Source organism: Cetorhinus maximus, chromosome 29 (genome assembly GCF_964194155.1).
Source record: "Cetorhinus maximus chromosome 29, sCetMax3.hap1.1, whole genome shotgun sequence".
Lineage (NCBI taxonomy): Eukaryota > Metazoa > Chordata > Chondrichthyes > Lamniformes > Cetorhinidae > Cetorhinus > Cetorhinus maximus.
The window spans coordinates 8,454,437-8,476,845 of NC_135907.1; the positions used below are offsets into that span (position 1 = coordinate 8,454,437).

Below are 22,409 nucleotides of genomic sequence, written 5' to 3' on the forward strand. Positions count from 1 at the left end.
ATGCAGTAGTCACATAGGGGTATTTACAGAAAGTTAACACCATAACCAGTGCACTTTATTCAAAAGTTCTGAACTTCCAAATTGCTGGCTGACTTCATAAACTTAGCTTTCTTTTGCAAAAGCAAAATACTACAGATGCTGAAAATCTGAACTAAAAACAGAAAATGTTGGAAATACTCAGCAGGTCTGGCAGCATCTGTGGAGAGAGAACATTTCAGGTCGATGATCTTTCATCAGAACCTTTTCTTTTTAAAACAGACGATCCGCTAAATATTGCAAATATAGTTCCACTGCTTTCATTATTGGCACGTTTCCAAACGTCATTGATTCCTAGATCTTTTCTATGGCCAAGTGTTGTTCTAGTAGGTGCAATACTCACTTTAGAGCTAGGCAGCTCTTATACCCAACTAGCATGACAAATATGCCACCTGAAGTCAGCATCCGTCTCTGTAGAATCAGAATTCAACCCATGTAGAATGCTTGACAGCATCTGTAATATTCCGAGCATTATATGCACTTAGCTGGATAATGTTAGCAAACACAACTGTGTGTGACAGATATCGTCCTGCTCTTGAAACTTGATGTTCAGAATATGCATCTTTCGCACAACCATGTCGGTGCTCTCAACTATCAGCATATGAACTTTTTTTGAATTAGTGTTAATGGACTGCACAATTTCAACGGCATAGTTTTGGATTTCCAGCATCCTCAGTTTTTTGCTTTTATCGTAGTTCCCTAAAAGGCTGCTGAGGCTGGGTCAACAGAAAATTTAGAAGATTGGCAGAATTTTGTTGGGCAAGGCCATTAAAGGATACAGATCAGCATGATAGAACTGTATGGGAGAACAGGCAAATAATTGAAAGGCCTATTCCTGTTTATGTGTTCTACACCCTCTATTGCCTCAACATCCTACCTACACTGTGGAGAACAAATCTGCAAATGGTATTGCGACTGTGGTTGCAGGATTTACTATTACATCTCAACTTTTGTACTGTATTCTATTCTTACCATAAAGCCCAATATTCCATTCACCTTTTTAATACCGTAAGCACTTGAAAGTACTGTTTTTAATATCTTATGAATGTCAATCCCAAATGCCTCTGCTCTTCCACATCAGCTAGCCCCCAACCAAACGTTAATATTTAAAAACTACAATGCACCACCTCACACTTACTGACATTGAACTCCAGTATTATCATGTATGGGCACAAAAGATCACCGCCCATATGATGTATGAAGGGACAAGACAGACCTGCAGATCTGTATATTGATGAGTCACTACAAAGAGGGTAGCAAATTTGACATGGAAACTTAATAGGATAACATTCCCAAGAATAACTTATCTTTATTGATTGGAAGTAATTCCCAATTTATGTAGCGATTGCTGAACAAAATATGTATTTGTCTAATCTGAAATCATGGCTGTCATGGTTAAATGTAGAATGTTAGATAATCCGATATCCAATTACCAAGTTGTATTGGCTTGTGGTGCAGTGGATTGATTAGACATTTCACCTCTGGGCCCTGATCAGACTTATTGGATGAAAGTCTCTGCTAGCTCAGGGGGTCCTAGTTAAATGACTTTGGGTGGTTTGATCCAATTGTTAATTGGCATGGATCCACAGCAGAAAACGATTTCCAAATCAGAACCAAACTGAATTAGAGGATTTCTTTATTCTTTCATGTGATGTGGTAAAACCACCATTTGTTGCCTATCCCTAACTGCCCTTGAACTGAACATTTCAGAGGACAGTTAAGAGTCGACCACGTTGCAGTGGGTAGGCCAGACTGGGTAAGTGCTGCAGATTTCCTTCCCTAAAGGACCAGTGAACCTGATGGGTCTTTTACAACAATCGATCAGTTTCATGGCACCTTTACTGAGACTAGCTTTATATTAGATTTATTAATTGAATTTGCCTGGTAAAATTTGAACCCATGTTCCCAAAGCATTAGCTTGGGCTTCTGGAATACTGGTCCAGTGACATTATTACTATGCTGCCATCTTCCTCTGATAGGATATTATTGTGGATAGCATTGTGAGAACTGGGGCAGTACAGGCAATATTCCTTTTCCTTCTGATTTCAGCAAAATATGCCTGGAATTTGCAATCACTGTATAAAACACAGTAAGGTGATTATGATCATAGTCATAACTGCTGTTTGTGTTACCTCTCTAGCCAGAATGACTGCAAAACATGCCTGGGCTCTTTATATAGAAATAGCCAGAACTGCTTGTGGACCAGGTATAACACAATTCAAGAAGCAAGGCATCAGCAATGGTTCTGCAAAGAGTCTGTCTATCTTCACTAATAGTAGGGAGAGCTAGGCTGGTATGAGAATTCAAGTCACTGCCATTAATCAGGATCAGTTAGAGGTATCCTTTGCTTCTCAAACTGGACAATTGCCAAAGTCTATTGCAAGAAAAATACACAATTCCTCTCAACTGGTGCCAAATACAAATAGTTTTAAATTCCAAAGGCTTAACTTGAGACTGCTCACATCCATAAAGAAGTGGACTTCATTCAAGTCCACATGATGCATCGCAGTCTTGAATGTCAAGCAATATTATTCATTGTCCTAAGTTGACTTGGGTTCAGGGAAAAGGTAAAGCCACCACCACAGTGATCAGATTAATCAACAAATAGGGTAGAAACCACCCTTAGTTTGGCTGTTAGATGTAGGACCAACTGCCCGTAGGGAGGATCAGGTGGTGTGACACATGGAATTTCTTCAAAAAATTTTCAATCTTCCGAGGCTGAGCCACAGCTAACTTGAGGTACATTTCTTTCAAGGGTACAGTGATTACATCATGGCCTGATATAATGATAGGCCGCACTCTGATTGCAAGGAAGCGGATTCATTTTTATTAAAACCCAGTTTGTTTTTCTGATTTCTTGGACAGCGTTAATGTGCTTGGACCCTCACATAAATTGTTAATGCTGCTTTTGTACCACATAGGGCTTGAGTAGCTATTCCTCATGGTAGTAATTAAAATGGAGTATACACTGAACACAATGATAAACTTCAACCATTTCAAGTTGATTTTCAACCATATGGAAATCATACAAGCATTGCTATTGCACATCCTAATTTTGCAAGAATTAATTCTACCACTTGCAAATGAGTAAACTTAACAGTGGAACCAGTTTTGCTCCTCGTTAGTGGAATGGGAACAAGTAGCTAAGGGTTCCAACAGACTCACCAAGTAAGCAGGGGAAGACATAATATTGGTTTGTTTTAATTGCAAAGTAGCAAACAAGTATTTGTCACAATTTCATACAACACAGGAAAACTTAAATTGTTTGTAAATCTTATTAAATGTTTTCAGGAAATTTATTTCAATTGTTTTCAATTAACAATACAAGTATAGACAAAAAGTCATGTAAGGAAAAAAGATTAAGGGGGAATAAAATAAAACCTTATTATTTGTGTCTTAAAACAAACTGTAAACTCAGAAATCTGACTGACCAAATGACCATTAAGAACTAAGTAAATGATGGGGTCAAGCAGTGTAACAGCCAGTAACCAAAGTATCTGGTGCAGAAAAATAATGCCGCCACTATGGATACTGAGGAACATCACACTGGAATATTTTTATAGCACAGAGTCAGTTTCTCAAAGTAAAGCCTGACCACTTTAAAAAAAAATCACAGTAATTGTGGGGTGACCACAATTGGCTAACAAAAATGAGCGATATAATCATGGAATACACTGGTATATTTTAGATCTGTGACACCCTGGTACCTGCCACAGACAACACCCTAAGCTGCCTGGAGTGTGCCACATATGCCACAAGCATGTGGAAAACCCAGGGTTCTCTGAACTCCAACAAAAGTTCCCGCAAGTTGCTTTTAATGTGTGGAAAATCCTCTTCTGTTCCTCGGGCAAATAATGAATCGGTTTTTGTGAATGATAAACACTAAACTTTATTTTATGGGCATGATTTCACTGTCAAAATATAAAAGTTCTGAGTAAAGATCCAAAATAACAGTGATGTGTATCGTGTTCCAGAAGTATTCTGAAGACATGCCAAGTTTTCTGAGGATTACATGCATGCAAAGCTAGTAAGGTCTTTTCTTGATGGTAGTGTTTCTGGACACGCACTGTCCTAAAAAGGTACTGAAATCACATTAACTCATCAACAGTTTTGGACCCTTTCTATCTGAACTTCTACCACAACTGCAAGAATAAAACCGATCCCTCTTAATTATATTAAAAAGTACATATATCGACAAGATACAAACTTGGCAATTTAGGTTTCTGGTTTCCAAAAATGTCTCAGTGCATTTCCAGATTTACTAGTTTGGGGGAAACTTTTCCAAATGGAGTTTGTAGTTTTTTATATAAGTGGAGAGGTGGGGGTGGGGGTAGGGGTAGGGGCGCTGTGGGGAAATTAAGGTGATGAAGGGGCCAGGTTTATTTGCAGTAGTTGCATTTTTTCCTCATGTATCCTATTTGGTGGCTTAACAAGAACCGGGCAGTAAATTTGTTCCACCATATAAGTTAATTAAAAACAATACACTTTTTCTCCAACCAAACCAAGGGGGCTTCTCTGGGTGTAACTGAATAGAGCAATCAAGGTTCTTTCAGATTAACATTTAACAAAAACAATGTCAACCTTGTGGGAAGAGGGTGCAGAGGGAGAGGAGAGTTCCTTTTGGGTGTGAGAAGGGAAGCTTATTCTAGTGAGAAACAAACTGTTAGTTACCTTTGGATGTTTCGCTGATCTGGCTGCGTGAGATTCTGAACAATTTCGTCAAATGGTTGCTAGTCAATGCCACTGTCAACAACAATGAAACTGTGACAAAGACAAGGGCAACTTCTGTAGTGAATACCATTACAGGCATAGAGATTAAAGACTGTAAGCCTGCACAGCCAACAGTAACAAGTTAATATGAAACTGCTTGCTGACAAAACAGTCTCTCCCCCCAAGCCACCAGATCCACTTATTTTTATTTAAGCTCCAGTAAAATTTACCATGGATTTCAGATTCCACATTTAAAAGAAAATGCAAAACAAATAATTTTATTATTCAAAACAAATTAGCACCCTTGTGCCAATGGAAGGAGGAACCCTAACGTTAGTGGCATTACAGCACCAGTACATGTACACACAGTACATTCTAGGTACCTCCAGTTGCTGCCTTCAAACCAGCTGGTTAAACTGACAAAACGTCCTCAACATCTTGAACTATCTAATATTTTTAAGTTATCGGTTACCTAACTGCTGGAATTTTTTTCTAAGTCCAAAAACAAAACAAGAGCTCCCCTAGTTGAGTTAAACAATCAGAAAGACATCCTCTGCCCTGGTTCCAAAAATATTTTGTCCGTTAGATTTCTCCTGCTTCTCGTTCCTCAGAGCTGTGTTCTGATTTGCCATTAGCACTCTCATAGGAACGTTTTTTCTCCTTGCGATCTTTCTCCCTTGATTTTTCTCTGTCACGATCTCTGGATCTGTCTCGGTCTCTTGATCTAGAAAAATAGAATAGCTTTAGCTTAAGCATATTACCAGAGTAATTGTACAAGAGCACATCCATTACCCGTCAGCAGTACCTCAAGTTCTACAACTTTGGGCGACATGGGTGGTGAAAGCACTGGACTTCTACAATCAATTCATTAGACGCTAGTCCTGCAAACTACACTGATGGAGCCATCCCAGGTTAAAGATTCCAGGTTTGTTGGTAAAGTGAAAATTATCAGCCATGGTTTTGTACTGCTACTCTAAATGAAGTTGCAAGGCTTAATGATCGAAGCAAATAGCTGAAAACATAAATACTATAATACAAAGTAGTTTGAAGAGAAGTAATTGTAACTGGAAAACTTGCAGAGAAAGATGAGAATGAGAAACTCATGCTCCTCCTCCAAATTTATTTTGTTTGAAAAAGATTATTTTTAAACAGCTACAATAGTTAATCCAACAAATTTTTAAGTTAATGATAAAAACAGATTAAACAAATGTTCCCTCCTCATACCTGAGAAGTTTTGTGACCCACCCCAATTTTGTAATACCAGTTCTCAATAGAGCTACATTGCTGTTAATTGGAAAAGTGGAAACCAATTCCCAACACAGATCCACCATACTCAAGGGTGCTGTTGGTGACCGACCTGCTAGTTCAGGTCATGAAGAGAACCTCAGGAAGACCTCCTTCTTCCTTAACCGAGGTTTTCCACCCATGTTGGTTGACAGGGCCCTCAACCGTGTTCGGCCCATCTCCCGCGCATCCGCCCTCACACCTTCTTCTCCCTCCCAGAAACATGATAGGGTCCCCCTTGTCCTCACTTATCACCCCACCAGCCTCCGCATTCAAAGGATCATCCTCCGCCATTTCCGCCAACTCCAGCATGATGCCACCACCAAACACATCTTCCCTTCACCTCCCCGGCGGCATTCCGCAGGGATCGTTCCCTCCGGGACACCCTGGTCCACTCCTCCATCACCTCCTACACCTCAACCCCCTCCCACGGCACCTTCCCATGCAACCGCAGAAGGTGCAACACCTGCCCCTTTACTTCCCCTCTCCTCACCGTCCAAGGGCCCAAACACTCCTTTCAAGTGAAGCAGCATTTCACTTGCACTTCCCTCAATTTAGTCTACTGCATTTGTTGCTCCCAATGCGGTTTCCTCTACATTGGAGAGACCAAACGCAGACTGGGTGACCGCTTTGCAGAACACCTTCGGTCTGTCCGCAAGCATTACCCAGACCTCCCTGTCGTTTGCCATTTCAACACTCCACCCTGCTCTCATGCCCACATGTCCGTCCTTGGCTTGCTGCATTGTTCCAGTGAAGCTCAACGCAAACTGGAGGAACAGCACCTCATCTTCCGACTAGGCACTTTACAGCCTTCCGGACTGAATATTGAGTTCAACAATTTTAGATCATGAACTCTCTCCTCCATCCCCACCCCCTTTCCGATCCCCCCACCCCACCCCCACTCCCTTTTTCCAATAATTTATATAGATTTTTCTTTTCCCACCTACTTCCATTATTTTTAAATGTATTTCCATCCACTGTTTTATCTCTACCTTTGAGCTTTTTTTGATTCCTTCACCCCATCCCACCCCCACTAGGGCTATCTGTACCTTGCTCGTTCTGCTTTCTACCCTTAATTAGCACATTCCTTAGATAATATCACCACCTTCAACACCTCTTTATCCTTTTGTCTGTGACATCTTTTGGTTATCTCCACCTATCACTGGCCCTCTATCCAGCTCTACTTGTCCCACCCCCTCTTAAACCAGTTTATATTTCACCTCTCTTCTATTTTTACTTAGTTCTGTTGAAGGGTCATTCGGACTCGAAACGTTAACTGTGCTCCTCTCCGCAGATGCTGCCAGACCTACTGATTTTTCCAGGTATTTTTGTTTTTGCTCGGGAAGACTACACCTGTCAAACAGAGGGCTGCGATTCATTCTACTTGCTCCTGATGTGAAAGGCAACGTCTTACATTCAAACGGCCTCAGCTAGACAAGCAGTAGGAAGATTAACTATGCTGTTGACTGTCCTGTTTTAGGCAATTAAATTATAGTAGTACACTTAGGGTGCCCCTAAGCAAGTTGGGTGGTTAGGGAAAGGAAAGAGAGACACCCTGAGTGGACAAGGCATGAGGCACGTGAGCAGAATATGACTCCAGACAATAAACGCATGATCTGGTGAACTGTCAAGGAAACAAAACTGAAGAGGGTCCAAATAAAGAAGTGAAAGTGGAGGGAAGATCAAACAGCGACTCCAAAAAATGCTAAATTACTAATGTGACATTTAGTTCAGGGAATTTATGGATAAGGATTGTAGATTTATTTATATATTACACTGGTATCCCTATCTCTTATAAATTCATGAAAGTTATTAAAAAAAATAACCAGAAACAGTTTTTAAAAAAAGGAATTGAACAATACGGATGGTCAAAACTGAAGAGATTGCTTTAGTGTGGGATTGACATTTAACTTTCAGCCAATGGGAAAAGAATATGATCTTCTCTGCTGTGGTTGTTTAATTGCAACAGACAGATTCCAAATCTAAGATGATGTCGTCAAACTTCTATTATATTACTTGATCTCAGACGTATTGACAAGGTAATCTATAACATTAAGCTACGTACTTCCTTTTGGAACTTTTCTCTCTGCTCCGATCTCTCTCTCGCTCTCTGTCCCTTGAGCTATGCCTGCTGCGGTGGTGACTGCGGCTTCTGCTTCTGCTTCCAGATCGAGACTTGTGCCGGCGGCGCCGGTCCCGAGACCTAGAGCGGGAACGTTTGCGCCGGTCATGGGATGCCGACCTGGATCGATGTCGACGGCGTTCCCTTGATCTTGATCTGCAAAAGGGATTTTTCCCCCAATTATTCTCTTTTCTTAAGAACCACAAGCACCTTCCTATGAGTCAAGCAATCGTTCCCTACTGATCTTTCAGTCCTTGGTTGAAAGTTGTCACCTCTGACATTCAGCTTATGACCATGTTTGAATTAGTGTTGTGTTGACAGCCCCGATAGCTCTGGGAGAATCTGAGTATCGAGTTTGCAAATTGGTTACTGGTGAGGAGGTATTGCCTCAATGCCCTACTGCTCATCTCTGTTAGTGTTTGCTGCCGATTTTAATTCTAAGCTTTTAATTAGAAATGTCCTGCTTTTGTGGATAGGACAGACTGGAACAGTCTTTCATGTAGTCCATGACCTATGTCATAGTTAAACTGAAATAGCTTGCCTAGGGTGCTGGCTAGTACTGATGTGCAGGTCTTCAGTATTGCAACTGAAATGTTCTATCCTTTGCTGTGTTAAGTGTATTTAGCTGCTTGGATATGATCACTTGGAGTGAACAAAATTGGCATCTATGATGCTGAATACCTCAAGGGGAAACAAAGTGATCATTCACTTAACCCTTTTGACAGAAGGTCTTCAAGCTCTTTCTTTTCATTCCCTAAGTCCTATAACTATACTCGCTAAGATGTTAAAACAAACTTACCTCTTACGATCCCTGCTGCGAGACCTGGTCCTGCAATATTAAGAGAAGAGTTTACTGAAGGAGTTACGTCACAAGATTTCATGTTTTAAACAAAAACCTTTATTGCACAAGAGTTAAACAAAGCAAGTACAACTAACTTAACACTAGTGTGTAACTTAACACTATGTTTTGTAAACACTTATTCTTTAAGCCAATAAAATCTCATCAGGACACCCCGCATTCTACTTTTATTTTCACCAAGAGTTCCCCTATACTTTACAGGATCTTGAATGTTCCCTCACTTCTCCTGGGACCAAACCAAGTTGTGTCACAGCTTTCAGGTATTCACTTTGATTCTCCATTTTCTGCTATTCTCTGTGGTATGAGATTTCGTGGGGCCCTTCCACTAACACTTGATTAGGTGACTCTCCAGCTCTCCCTAAGCATCTCACGATTGTGGATACCCCAGCTAAAGCATGGGCCTCACTGCATTCTTGCTTAGTGACTCCAATTCAGAAAAAAACTCTGATTTCTGATAGCCCTAGGTCCATAGCTCTTTCACAACTTTTGGCAGATTCTCTCTCTTTGCCTGCTTCCAAGCTATTCCAGCTCCAGTCATAAACTGCCTGTTTCACAGCTGCTCCTGAGCTAATAGATTCTGAGACGACACACATAAATCCAAAACAAAAAGGTACCTCCCTGCATAACCTATTTCCATAGCAATGTGGCATATCCGGGATGTTCCAGCTAAAAATTTTAATTAATTACCTTTAAATCTGTCCTTTGATCTGAAAAGTATATGGATATTAAGACCTTCTCTTGTTTACTCATTGCTTTCGAAACTTTCTTTGATCAGGGACATGAGAAGTTTAAACCCCCTATGAAGACAACTGTAGACTCCTCTCTACCAAGAAACTCAAAGGGGCCACCTATTTTCCCACTTCCAACTCTGAACTTATTAGATAAACACAGGCCACGCTTTGAACTGCCATTACTTTAGGCTTTGTTTACCAGATTCTCACCAGGGGATTGTATTTATCTTGCATTTAAAAGTGTCAATCTCCAAGAAATAATACTTCTAAAACAGATGAATCATGAAATTAGACATTTTCACAACTTTCATCACAAGAATAGACATTTAAACATTGGGATAACTGAACCCCACCTATTGGACAAGCATGTAAAAATGTATGCAACACCTCAACTCCTGATTAAAGTATCTTAGTGATGGGTGCATAGCGTTATTCCGGATTTCATTTACATATGAAGGAGACTGAAATGGCTGCCAGGAATTCAACTTTCAGGAGAAATGTTAAACTAAGGCCCTGTCTATTCTCTTGGGTGGATGTAAAAGAATGCATGGCACTATGAGCAGGGGAGTTCTCCCTCTTGACCAGCCCTCAACCAACATAACCAAAATAGGAGAACTGGTCATGTAACTCATTACCTTATGTGGGATCCTGCTGTGTGTAAATTGTCTGCCATTATCCCCTACATTACAACCATGATTACACTTCATAAGTACTTCACTGGCTGTGATGCAACTTGGGAGATTATGAAGTCATGAAAGCTGTTATACAATTTTAAGTCCTTTAATTTTTTTCTGCTTTGTCCTTACATTATATAAATTAGACATTAAAAAGCAATTTCTAACTGGAAAACACACCTCGATGACAACGAAGGACATTGTTCTAGCATTAGAGATCTAAATTAATAAAGCAACGTTATGCTGGCCTTTACCTCAAAGCGGCTGAATCAGAATAGAGAGGAAGTGGTGCTTCAGTTGTACAGAGCTCCATCTGGAATACTGCCTTCATGCTTACCTGTACCTTTGCATTAACCTTCATGAACACTCAAATCTCTGTTTCTCCACAGTTCCTAATCTGTTGCCATCAAGAACATTTTCCAATTTGTCATTTTTGGACCCAAAATGGATACATATAATGAAAAGCTGAGGCCCCAGCACAGTTCCCTTGGGAATAGCACTTGTCACAACCTACCAGACAGAGTCCATTTCCTCCATCCCTACTCTCAGTTTCCTACCATCACAACCAATTACCAATCCATGTGACAAGGTTACCTGTAATTTCTCGTACTTTTAATTTTTTCTTAATAATTTTGCGTGGATCCTTATCAAATACCTTCTTAAACTAATTTGGGTAACATCTATGGACATTCCCTATACATCATAACACCCTCTTCAAAAATGTTCAAGTCCATTAGTCAAACATGACTTGCCCTTCACAAATCCACACTGACTAACAGATGAAGAAAATGTGGACTGGGAGTAAAAGAGCCCAAAATAATGGGGCAAGACAGGGATTAAGTTAAAAGGCACACAATGAAAGAGGAACAGGAGTGATCCCATCAGGAACTAAGACCTTATTGGATTCTAAAGAGCAGAGAATTAACAGAGAATGGAAGGATAAAATTTGGAGGGTAGTCGTAACTACAGAACATAATGGCAGGAAGAAAAGGGTCATAATCATCAGGGTGAAATAGGAGGTAATAGGACTAAACTGACAAATGTGTAAGATACCGTACAGCCATGTTGGTAATACAGTTCTATATATATATATATATATATATATATATATAGTATTGACTATATAGTAATATATATAGCATTGTATATTTAGTTTAGACTACATAGTAATATAGTCCAAAGTATTTCATTATAGTCAAAAAGAAACCAAAGGGATAATGACATTTATGAAGCAAGTTAAATCAACATTTTTTTTTAAAACACAGAAATAGCCCACGTTAGTATTGTTCATCTCCAGAATATTTAAAAAAACATGAGCCTAACCTTCTTTTCATTCGTTCCTCCTTTTCCCTCTCCTCTCTTCTTTTCAGACGTTCTTGAGTCCTTTTCTCCTGTTTCTCAGCAACAAGTTTCTGCAAAGGAAAATGGGATTGCACTCAGTAACCTAATTATTCGAGGCACAGATGGATTAAATTAAGGGTGTGAGAATGTGTCAAGGTGCTCAACCTCAGATATACCACCATTGATTCTTGAGGTAGCAAGCATCACAGCAAGATTTAATTAAAAAGTGTATCAACTGATTCCATAACCCGGATAACATGCAAAAAAAACCAATTATAATCAAAACATACTTTAGATATTTGACTAACAAAGCTTTGGTTGTGGCCATAGGCCATGCAAGAGAAGACATTTCTCAATTTGCATAAGTGGAAGTTTTATATCGTATTGTGGCCCACACGTAGAATGCACATTGAACTTGCCCAACCAGTGAGTGTACACAAAAAAACAGAACAAAATTGGAAAGGTATGGAACCTATTAATGTACAAGTAGCAAAAAGAAATGAAAATTACCAATCAGCAAACAGCTACCAATTAAAAAAACTACCAATTAAATCAGTTGAGATTTGTTTCCTCAAAATGCTGTAAACACGCAGATTAAAAAAAAGTACAATTTATAGTTTATCACAGAATCATTACAGTACAGGAGGTGCCCATTCAGCCTGTGTCTGCGCCGGGTCTCAATAGGAGCAATTCATCTAGTGTTACTCTGCCACATTCTCCCCGTGGCCCTGCATATTCGCTCTTTTCAAATAATCCAATTTGAATGTTTCGATTGAACCCTGCCTCCACCACACTCTCAGGCAGTGCATTCCAGGTCCTAACCACTCACTGCATGAAAAGTTTTTCCTCACGTTGCCATTGCTTCTTTTGCCAATTACCTTAAATTGTATCCTCTTGTTCTCAATCCTTCCAACAATGGGAAGATTTTTCTCATCTATTCAGTCCAGCACCCCCATGATCTTGAATACCTCTATCAAATCTTCTCTCAACCTTCTCTTTAAGGAAGAAAGTCCCAACTTGTCCAATCTATGTAACTGAAGTTCTTCATCCCTGGGACCATTCTCGTGAATTTTTTCTGCATCTCTTAAATGCTTTCATATCTTATTATAAGAAAAATATCTAAAAAACTATTTAGACTTATCCAATTGCCTAGGACTTGTTGGAATGCAAAGAGGTTTAACACCTGCCTCCACCCCACCTGTCCTCCCCCACTCAGAGGTTTGCAAGTATTGAACACTGTCCCCCATCACAGAGTTTGTACAGTGGCCATTGCTTATCATGTTATTGCGCTTACAATAGTTGCAAATGCTTCCCAAGATAATATTGCTTGAGCTGTGCCTCGCAACTTACCCCTACCAATGTCCCTGAACCCCAGGGTTTCTTCCTCAATTCTGACACCTCCCACCCCAAAATGCTTACGAACTTCATGGTGCATCTCCCCATTAAACACAACCAAACCAAAGATCCCTTCCTTCATTGCTTCCAAACCTTATAATACTTCTGAACCCTATAATGCACTGACCAGTGAGTGATAGCAATATTTTTATGATTTACCTCAGCAAAACCTCAATTTGGAATACCTTCAGATCGTATCATAAATATCTTTGTTCTAATGAAAGGAGCATCAGTTTCATTCACTCTTGTTGTCATCTTAATTAATCCCTTTGCAACCCTCACAGCCATGACATCCTTCCTAGAGTAAGGCACCCAAAATGGGAAACAATATTCTAACAATGGCCTAACCAATGATTACGTTACATTTTTTACTTTAATTACACTCTTATAACTCTATTTATAAAATCTAGGAGCCTACTGCATCTCCTTCAGCTTGATCAACTTTCCCTTCTTAATGAAGGATATAAATTTTTGAACCTCTGGTCTAGCATCAAAGATTTAAATGAATAAAACACAATATTTAAAAATTCAATAATCTAAAAGGCTGATGGAATGCTGACCTTTATCTCAATGGGGTCTAAATGTAATAGTGAGAAAGTGATATTTTAGTTGTACAGAGCTTTAATCAGGACATCCAAACCTCTTTGCTTCCCTTTTGTCATTCTTGGACCCAAAACGGATATGTAAGAAAAGCTGAAACCCCAGCACAGATCCCTTGGGAATAGCACTTGTCACAACCAACCAGACAGAACACATTTCCTTTATCCCTACTCTCAGGTTCCTACCTTCATAACCAATTACCAATCCATGTCACAAGGTCACTTCCAATTACTCATACTTTTAGTTCTTTTCTAATCATGTCCTGTGTGGAACCTTCTGGAAATTCATATGGGTAACATCCAGAGATTGTCTCTCATATACACATTATTATCACCCTCTTCAAATGTTTAAGTTGATTAGTCAGATATGCCCTGCCCTTCACAAATTCACACTGACTCCAATGGATCAAGAAAATGCAGGCTGGGAGTAAAAGAGCCCAAAATAATGGTGCAATTAAGTTAGGAGGTTCGCATTGAAAGGGGCACTAGAGCAACCCCATCAGGAACAAAGACCATATCAGATTTTAAAGAACAGGAAATGAAGAATTTGATAATATGAAGCCTTGTGTCTCTCTACTCTTCTACCCTGCTTAGAGTTTCAACATTTGATGACTGTAGCCTGTTCCTCCTAGAACAGACTTTAACCCAAAAATATCCTTTATTCATAAAATTTGTTAAGGTACATTACATAAAAGTTCAAATTTGACATTAACTAAAACGTGCAAAACAGGCCAGTTTCTTTCGCATGAACGTGGCACCCTGAGGTGCACACGTTTCTTAAGGAGCAAAGGCATGTTTGCAGGGTACTAAATGCATTACCTCACATTAATATTCGCTGAGATCTACTGGGCCAGTCCACTAATCTATGTTTCTCTGTCATAACTTACAGTCCTGTTTACAGTTAATCACACTCCCTATTTTTGTTTTGACGTTCATATTTAAAAGGATGTTCGAAAGACAATTATTGTAGTCTGTACTAACCCCTCTCTTTACTTCTGTCAGCATTCTCAGATGTGTGCCATTAGGGTCAGATGTCCTTTTTAACCCAGTTCCACTAAAATTTTAAATACTATCTGCTCAGTTACAACTATCTAATTCCTCCACTTCCTCTTCTTTTATCATTTCATTCCCACGGCCTTGTTGTATTGTGGAAGTATGTACATCATCTTCAATCCTTCTTCATCTATGATAAGATTGTTTTTTGTAGCTCCAAACAGCCAGAACTTTTATCTTATCTTTCATGAATTTATAAAATCTTTTAATATTTCCCTTTGTGTTACCTGTCTGTCTGTTTTGATATCTCCTCATAGTCTAATCTTTTTTGCTTCCCTTCTATATGCTCTATATTTGGCTTGATATTCTTTTGTATTACTAGCACTAGATTGGGCATACATTGCAAAGTCTCATTTTGATATCTGTACTGATCTGAACAATCCCAGCCTCTTCTCCTGCACCACAATTAATTCTTGTTGAATTATGTATATTCTGTAACCCAATGTGCTCCTAGTTGATCTTTTCTAATTGTTCATGCAGTCTTGTAGCCCAGATAATGAAAGAAATTTGCTAAATAAGACCGCATTAGCTTTGATACATGTTGGAAAAGAGAGGGAGCATTCAAAGAAAAAGTAACTAACTGGAAAAATCGAATCTTCATGATTGAAAGGGGAAGTAGCCCAGATAATGAAAGAAATTTGCTAAATTTCCCCTTTCAATCATGAAGATTCGATTTTTCCAGTTAGTTACTTTTTCTTTGAATGCTCCCTCTCTTTTCCAACATGTATCAAAGCTAATTATATTAAGATCCCCCTTTCCTCATATACTCCCCTCTCTTTATATTTACTTACTTAGATCCGGTACTCAGTTCTAATGTCTGTTTCTATATAGAACATATATCAATATCCAGTTTAACAACCTCCTGCCCATTAAGCAGGGAGTACTACAGGGATTCACCTATCATGGTGGACCAATTACAGACCAAGTTGCTGAAACAATTATCTTTTTTTAAAAATCCTACTGTGACCATTAAAATAAGCTGGAGTGAACTTACAAAAAGCAAGATATGACTAGCTTCCATTTCCCAAAGTTTTGCAAATGGCAAAATTCCTCACCTGTAACTCTTCCAGTTTCTCTCTAATTTCAATGAATCCGAGGTGAAGCTTGCCACCAAAGTGGTCTGCAAGGCGTCGATCATTGTCATGTAGACCCAAGTATGCTGAGCACACCTCACAGACTCGCAGCTTCTGCTGCTGGAAGCTGGAGGCTGGCATGGAATTCCGATACACCTCCTGAGAAAGGGAACAGAAACAAGCCATGTAACATTCTCTACTTTAGCTGATTTGCTGTCAACATTAACAAAAAGACTGCTCCTGACAAAGCAAAACTGCCTAGCTGGAATTAAGTTTCCTTTCAAAAGAAAGCATTTTTAGTTTTGCTGCTTTTAAATCTCCTTCATATTAAAAATAGCTCACTTAAACAATGCTAAAATCCACTAAACTACTGCAGTGCCACCATCATAGCAGAACTGTACAATAATTTAGCTCACTGTGTGCTCAATTTTCTTTTTTACCATATTTGATCAAGTGTCTAATGGCATCCTGAAAGTACAAACTTTTCAAATTAAACAAAAAGCTGAAGAGACAGAGTGAGCTGGATTAAAATAATTATAAAGTGGCAACCATAACCCCAATGCGTCACTGACTATTTTGGTTCAATGATGGTATGTTGGACACTGCCAGGTTTTCCATCTGGTTAATGGGGAATGTCCTAATAGGTCAACATATAGTACTGTGTTCAATTTAGAAGATTCAAATTTCCCAATAATCTGCCTCAATCATAAAACATGACAAAGTCTGAAAGAGTTCCTCTTGTAGCACTCTCCCATTCATAATGGCTCAGACATTTCCTGAAAAATGACAAAATTGGCTTCAAGCAGGCACGGATATTATCTTTTACAAGAAGAAACCACCGCCTTTGCAAGGGCAATGAGGGATGGGCAATAAATGCAGGCCTTGCCTGTGGTGCCATGAACGAATAAGGTAAAGATTTAAATCTTAATTTACACAATCCAGTTAATTAAGTAATCATCTTCCTTGCACTCAGATCAGGTTTATTTATTTTTGCATTTCGTAGCTCAAACAACACAGCAAAATTAGCTATGGACATAGAAAATATATATGCTAGTCAATTACAATAATTGTTGTGTAAATACTGTCAAAAGCAAATTGTACCCTATTAAACACAGAATTCTCCCAATACAGTTCTAGACATGTTCTTTTGTTAAAAACTGTTATTTTGTAAATACGGCATTCCACTTTTAGAACAAATTGTGTAGTCTAGCACTTAAATGAGAACAAAATGATGTTTGTCACCTAATATGGAACTTATACCATAGGAAGAATATGACTGCCCTTGAAAAGAGCATAAGGAAAAAAATGAAACCAAGTTTCAGGCACTTAGTGTTGAGTAAAGATTAAAATTAGGCTTTTTTTCTTGAGTAAAAAATGACTCAGATGATCCAGTTAAAAAAAAAGGAACAAATAAAGTTGATGCAGTCAAATACAATGATGAAGAGGTCAAAAACTAAGGGACAAAATTTTCCAATACAGTGCATTCAGGTAGAGCTATTCCACACAAAGGGTATTAAATATATGGAGTAAATTATGAGTTCAGGCAATTGAAGAATACAGCATCATGAGTTCAAGGTTAGCTCCTGGATAAAGAGGTGATCAAGGAATATAGCTGGAAGGTAGGGTTGACATGGGACAAAAATGGTCTTTCACCTGTTCCTAAAATTTCCAACGTTGCAAAGGTGATGATGTAGCAATGTTAGCTTACCAGTTTCCAAGTAGCACCTGGCATTTCCCAGGAGTTTTGCGGGGTATAGGTCAGGGAGGGGAGCAGGGGAGGAAGAGGGACACTTTACATATTGCTCAAGTATACTTTCTGGCAGGAAAACGAAGGAACACCAACGATTCGGTCTGCAGAGATATTTCACAGGCAAAAAGAATACTGTACTTGACAGTCTGTTAAAAAACCTATAATTAATATTAATGTAACCATTGCTGTCACTCTGTAGTTCAAAATTACACAACTGAATAGAAATTTAATTGCAGATTGAATTAATCATGCATTAGGCTAGGCACAGATGTTGAGCATTCACAAAGGCCATGATTTATGAAGTTTGTATTGTTCAGATACAGTTTCTTACACAAAAATTTAAAAGTTGCTTTATACCAATTTTTAACTTGGCAGCATATGAAGTAACACAATACTGCAGTAGGAAAATATTTAATTGAACTATGTTATCAGTGGAATGCAAATCTCCTGTCCGTGTTTGCTGTTGTTTTCATGAATGAGTTATTACAAGCAGGAGGCTGAAACTGGATATCCTGATAAAAGGTGTTTTAAGAAAGACTATGGACTTTTCGTATCTTTCATTGCTTAAAATGAACAAACTTGTTATTTAATTAAAATAGTACACCATGTAGTTACTCCGCAATTCATTTACCAGTTTATTGATCTCTCACCCAACAGTCATACTGTCAACAAGAATTTCTAGATTTGGCTTCATCAATGCGTGGTTTTCATCAGTAGTATGTTCTTCCATTCCAGCTCAATTGCTTTGGTATAGAACCAGTGGAACTGAAAAGGTCGAAATGCAGAGCCCACATGCTGATCCCGGGTCATGCACTAGCACACAATCATCATGCTGGACTCATGAACCGCATAGTTTAGGCAATGATAGAATTGAAGCAAACTTCATGCAAACGTTGGGGAACAGTAATAAATGCAAGCTTTTTCTCTCTTGGGATCAACAGGATGCAAACATTTGACTGGCAAATCAATCATTACATACTGTGCAGTGTTCAGACCAAAAATTTAAAAACTGATGGTGTAGTGTTGTTGTGCCCACTATTTATCGGAAATAAAATTAACTCCAGGTAAAAGACCAGGTCATTATGCAGGGGGGTGTGTGTGGAGAGAAAAGGTGCATTTCTTCCTAGGCAGTAAAATACTTCTGAAGTATAACCAGTATTGTAATGTGCAGGGTGTAATCGAGGTCAATTTGCATAAAGCACAGCCCCACAAACAGCAATGAGATAAGTAGTGTTAGCCGGAGAAGAATGTTTTTCAGGACACCAAAAGAAGCTCCTACTCTTCTTTTAAATAGTGCTGCAGAATATTTTACACCAGATGAGGGAGCAGATAGGGCCTGAGTTTAACATCTCATCTAAAAAACAGCATTTATGACAGCACTGCACTCCCTCAGTATTTAATGGAAATGTCAGCCTGGATTGCGTTCTTGTCTCTAGATTGGGGTTCTAACACTGAGCCTACTGCCTCATAGGTCAGAGTGCTACCACTGAGTCAAACCTGAGAGGAGGTTTACAATATGAAGTGTTTACTTTGTGTATTTGTCCATGCATTGGCAGTGACAAGGGAGTTTACTTTGTGTCTACCTGATGATATTGTTTCAAGAAAAGCTTGATTAAAAAAATCTTTCCTACAATCTCAATAATCAATTAAAAGGTAAAATTTAAAATGTTAGATTAGAACCAAGTTAAAATGCCTCATCAACATATAAATTTTTGCTATGAACTGCAGATTGAATTGAAAATTTGTTCCACACACATACATACACACGCACACATATATACACACACACACACACACATATTTATCGACAGCGCCTTGACTATGGTATTCTTCTTGTAGTAGCTACTTACGCACGTGTCTGTTTGAAGCTTCTGATCGGTGGTGGCAAGAAACTCACTAAAGTCGGGTATATTTCTACCGAATAAAAACTGTACCCTTATCTAGGACTGTTGGATATAACTTATAAAGCACTTTATCTATAATTTTACAGCAAAATATCTCAATGAGCCAAAATTCTGTGGAAGTTGTATAACACAGTTACAGAGCACAAGGCAGTCACAGTGATGTCATCCTACCCAGAATGCACTGGAGGAAGGAGAAGCAATGGTGTCCCCCTGGTGGTGAAAAAATGCAATGTTACAAGCTGTATTTCTCCATAACACAGTAGCACATTGTTGAGAACAGAGGACCGATTTAACAATTGAGATTTATCATTTTTTAAACAGGGTAAGTTCAATTACAATTTTACCAGCGATGTTGGGTAAGCCAGGGAGTTACATGATTGACAATTTTCCCTAATTTATACAAACAAAGTTTAAAGGTATTAAATATATTACATTTTTATTACATTTTTCTGGAACGTATTTCACATAGGGTTCTCCCCATTTTATCTAAAGTGGGTATTCACTCACTTTGAATTCTTTTGTGCCCATCCTCACAAAAATGATGATGGTGGGTACCCAATCTCATAAAAATGATAATGGTGGGTACAGGCAGCACCACTTTCAAAACAATTTCCAGGGAGAACCCTCAGTCTGTGTGAGCAATCACTTTCCAAAGATAGCCAAGCTACTGAAGTGACTTAAGCTGCTCTGATTTCTGATTGGCTGAATGGTCAGTTACTTTGTGAGCTCCTAAGTCAGTTGCCATTATCCTTTCCTGCGAGGGAAGAAGTTCAAATACACCAACAAAATGGTACATTTTGTTTCTGACTAAGTTCTAAGCTTTCTAATGGTCTGACGATTCTCAATGACCCAGTTGATCTACATGTTGAAAATAAAGAGCTGTATTGCTAAGCTATATTCTTGCAAATTCTCAGAAAGCTTCTGATCTGAGATGGTTTCCTCTTATTCACTGTGGAATCCTCATTAAAACCTCAGCAAGCGTGTTCTAAAGTGGCTGAAACTGTATAGAGGCAAGACGACTTTGCATTCCATCAAATGGTCCCTTCAACTATTTAAAGACGGCTCAATAAAGGAAGCATCCATTATCTTTCTAATGACACAAGTCTGTACTTTTAGGAAACTAGGTAGTCTTTACTAAACTACTCTGTTGTATACAGGACCCCAAACATACAAACACACACACAAACACACACAAACCACATACAACTAGATAACCAAGCAACATTTGAATGACCCAAAGAGGGGGAAAACATGCAATTTTCACATATGGGTATTTCAGTCTGATAATTGGAGTTACTGATCAACCTGAGATCCCATGTTACGAGCCCCTTTGGTTCTATTAGCTGTCCACAGGTAAGATCTATTCCAGAAAATGTATAATTTTCAATTGGAAAGTTAACAGGGAACAATGTACTGTGTTGACTGTGTGACGTAACTAGGAGAGAGATGCACACAAAATTACTGGCACGTTAGCAAAAGGGAAAAATGTCAGCGTTTTGCATAGGAATGGGGCAGAAATCATGAGTTAACGTTCATATTTGGGTTGGGGGCTGAGCAGAAATTTACTTTCAACCTTTGAACAAATAATTACTGCAGCAGGTTTCCTGTGATTTACTTTATGCATTGTGCTTTGAACAGAACATTGCTAGAAAAAAAACTTAATATTTTTCATTATTTAAAAGTAAAACATATAGTCTTTTGTGTAATAAAGATATACTCTTTTAAGTTCTCTTCCCTGCAGCCACAAAGGGACCTAATATTTTATGTCTAAACATCTTCTGAAAAGTTGCTCAGCTCCTCCAGTAAACCACTAGCAACCCTTTCAGTCTTAGATTCTGATCCCAAGCTGATTGTAATTTTAAGTTTTAGTATCAATTGGATACCACTCTATAACCAACCAAGACATTTTTAAAACATTGCTAATTATAGGACTGATATCTGGGAATATAAATCTTATTTAATGGAGCTGTTGTTAGCTGAGTGCCTCAACAATATTAAATTTCTACAAAGCTGCAGGGAGAAAGAATACACATCAGCTCTCTCTTATTAAATTGAGATGCTTTAAATTGATAATGGACTAACTAATACAGGTACAAGATACTTTACATTGAAAGTGTGTCTGCCTCCCACCTCCCCTTTCTCTTTCCAAATGATAATTTTCTAGTCTTTAATCTCCAAGGTACTTGATAATTTGTTCAAAAATTGAAAACTGCAACTGGACAGTGATGTGCATTTCATTACTGCAATGTTAGACTATAAATCATAACATAGCTAAAGTAACAAAATAAACTACAACAAATGTTTGCTTCCCAATCTAAATGTCAAAGAGACACAAGTCTGATGCTCCATGCAGTCACAGGTTTCGAACAGGGATGGCATAAAGTTTCCTTTTTGATGTCATTTCTTTCTCTATATGACATACATGTCTGTAATCCAATTGGAGTGGGCTGCCTGACACTGAGTGTTCAAGTTCTCCTCAGGATTGCTCTAATCATAATCATGGGTGCTGCCTGTACCTGTGCTCAAATTTTATCAAAGTAAAATGCCAAACATCGTTCTAACTACTGTCAAATGTCTCCAAACCAGGCTCACAAACTGATTGCTTGCCACTCAATCTTAATTTGGCAAATGTGCCTTTATGTGTAAAATAATACATAAATATTATTTCTAAAAATGTTTGTGTTACACTATACCTTAACGTGGTTGTAAACATTGCTCCAAATTTTCTTCTATATGGATCACAGCTTGTTATTAAATTCATACTGGTTTGGAGAATTCTAAAATAGTAACAAGTAACACCATAATTTTAAATTGTGCTGCTAATAATTGTATCCACCAGGAGAAAAGAGACAATCTATTGAAAAGTGTTCAAATTTCA

The 22,409-nt window shown here is 38.6% G+C and overlaps 1 protein-coding gene across 10 annotated transcripts in view; it reads right to left on the reverse strand.

Annotated features, from left to right (window-relative positions):
- Nucleotides 1-3,215: 3,215 nt before the first annotated feature.
- The window catches only part of LOC144669585 (putative RNA-binding protein Luc7-like 2), a 59,787-nt gene continuing 40,593 nt past the window's right edge, over nt 3,216-22,409 (reverse strand). For 7 of the 10 annotated variants that reach the window (XM_078532090.1, XM_078532087.1, XM_078532093.1 and 4 more), the window contains 6 exons: nt 19,703-19,741; nt 15,860-16,036; nt 11,740-11,828; nt 8,952-8,981; nt 8,096-8,308; nt 3,216-5,470 (listed from right to left, as the gene is read on the reverse strand). In XM_078532090.1, coding sequence (XP_078388216.1) covers nt 5,329-5,470; nt 8,096-8,308; nt 8,952-8,981; nt 11,740-11,828; nt 15,860-16,036; nt 19,703-19,741 — 690 coding nt within the window. In that variant the 3' untranslated portion in view covers nt 3,216-5,328. The remainder of the gene's footprint in view (nt 5,471-8,095; nt 8,309-8,951; nt 8,982-11,739; nt 11,829-15,859; nt 16,037-19,702; nt 19,742-22,409) is intronic. The other 3 variants (XM_078532089.1, XM_078532097.1, XM_078532096.1) reach the window with 1 other exon arrangement.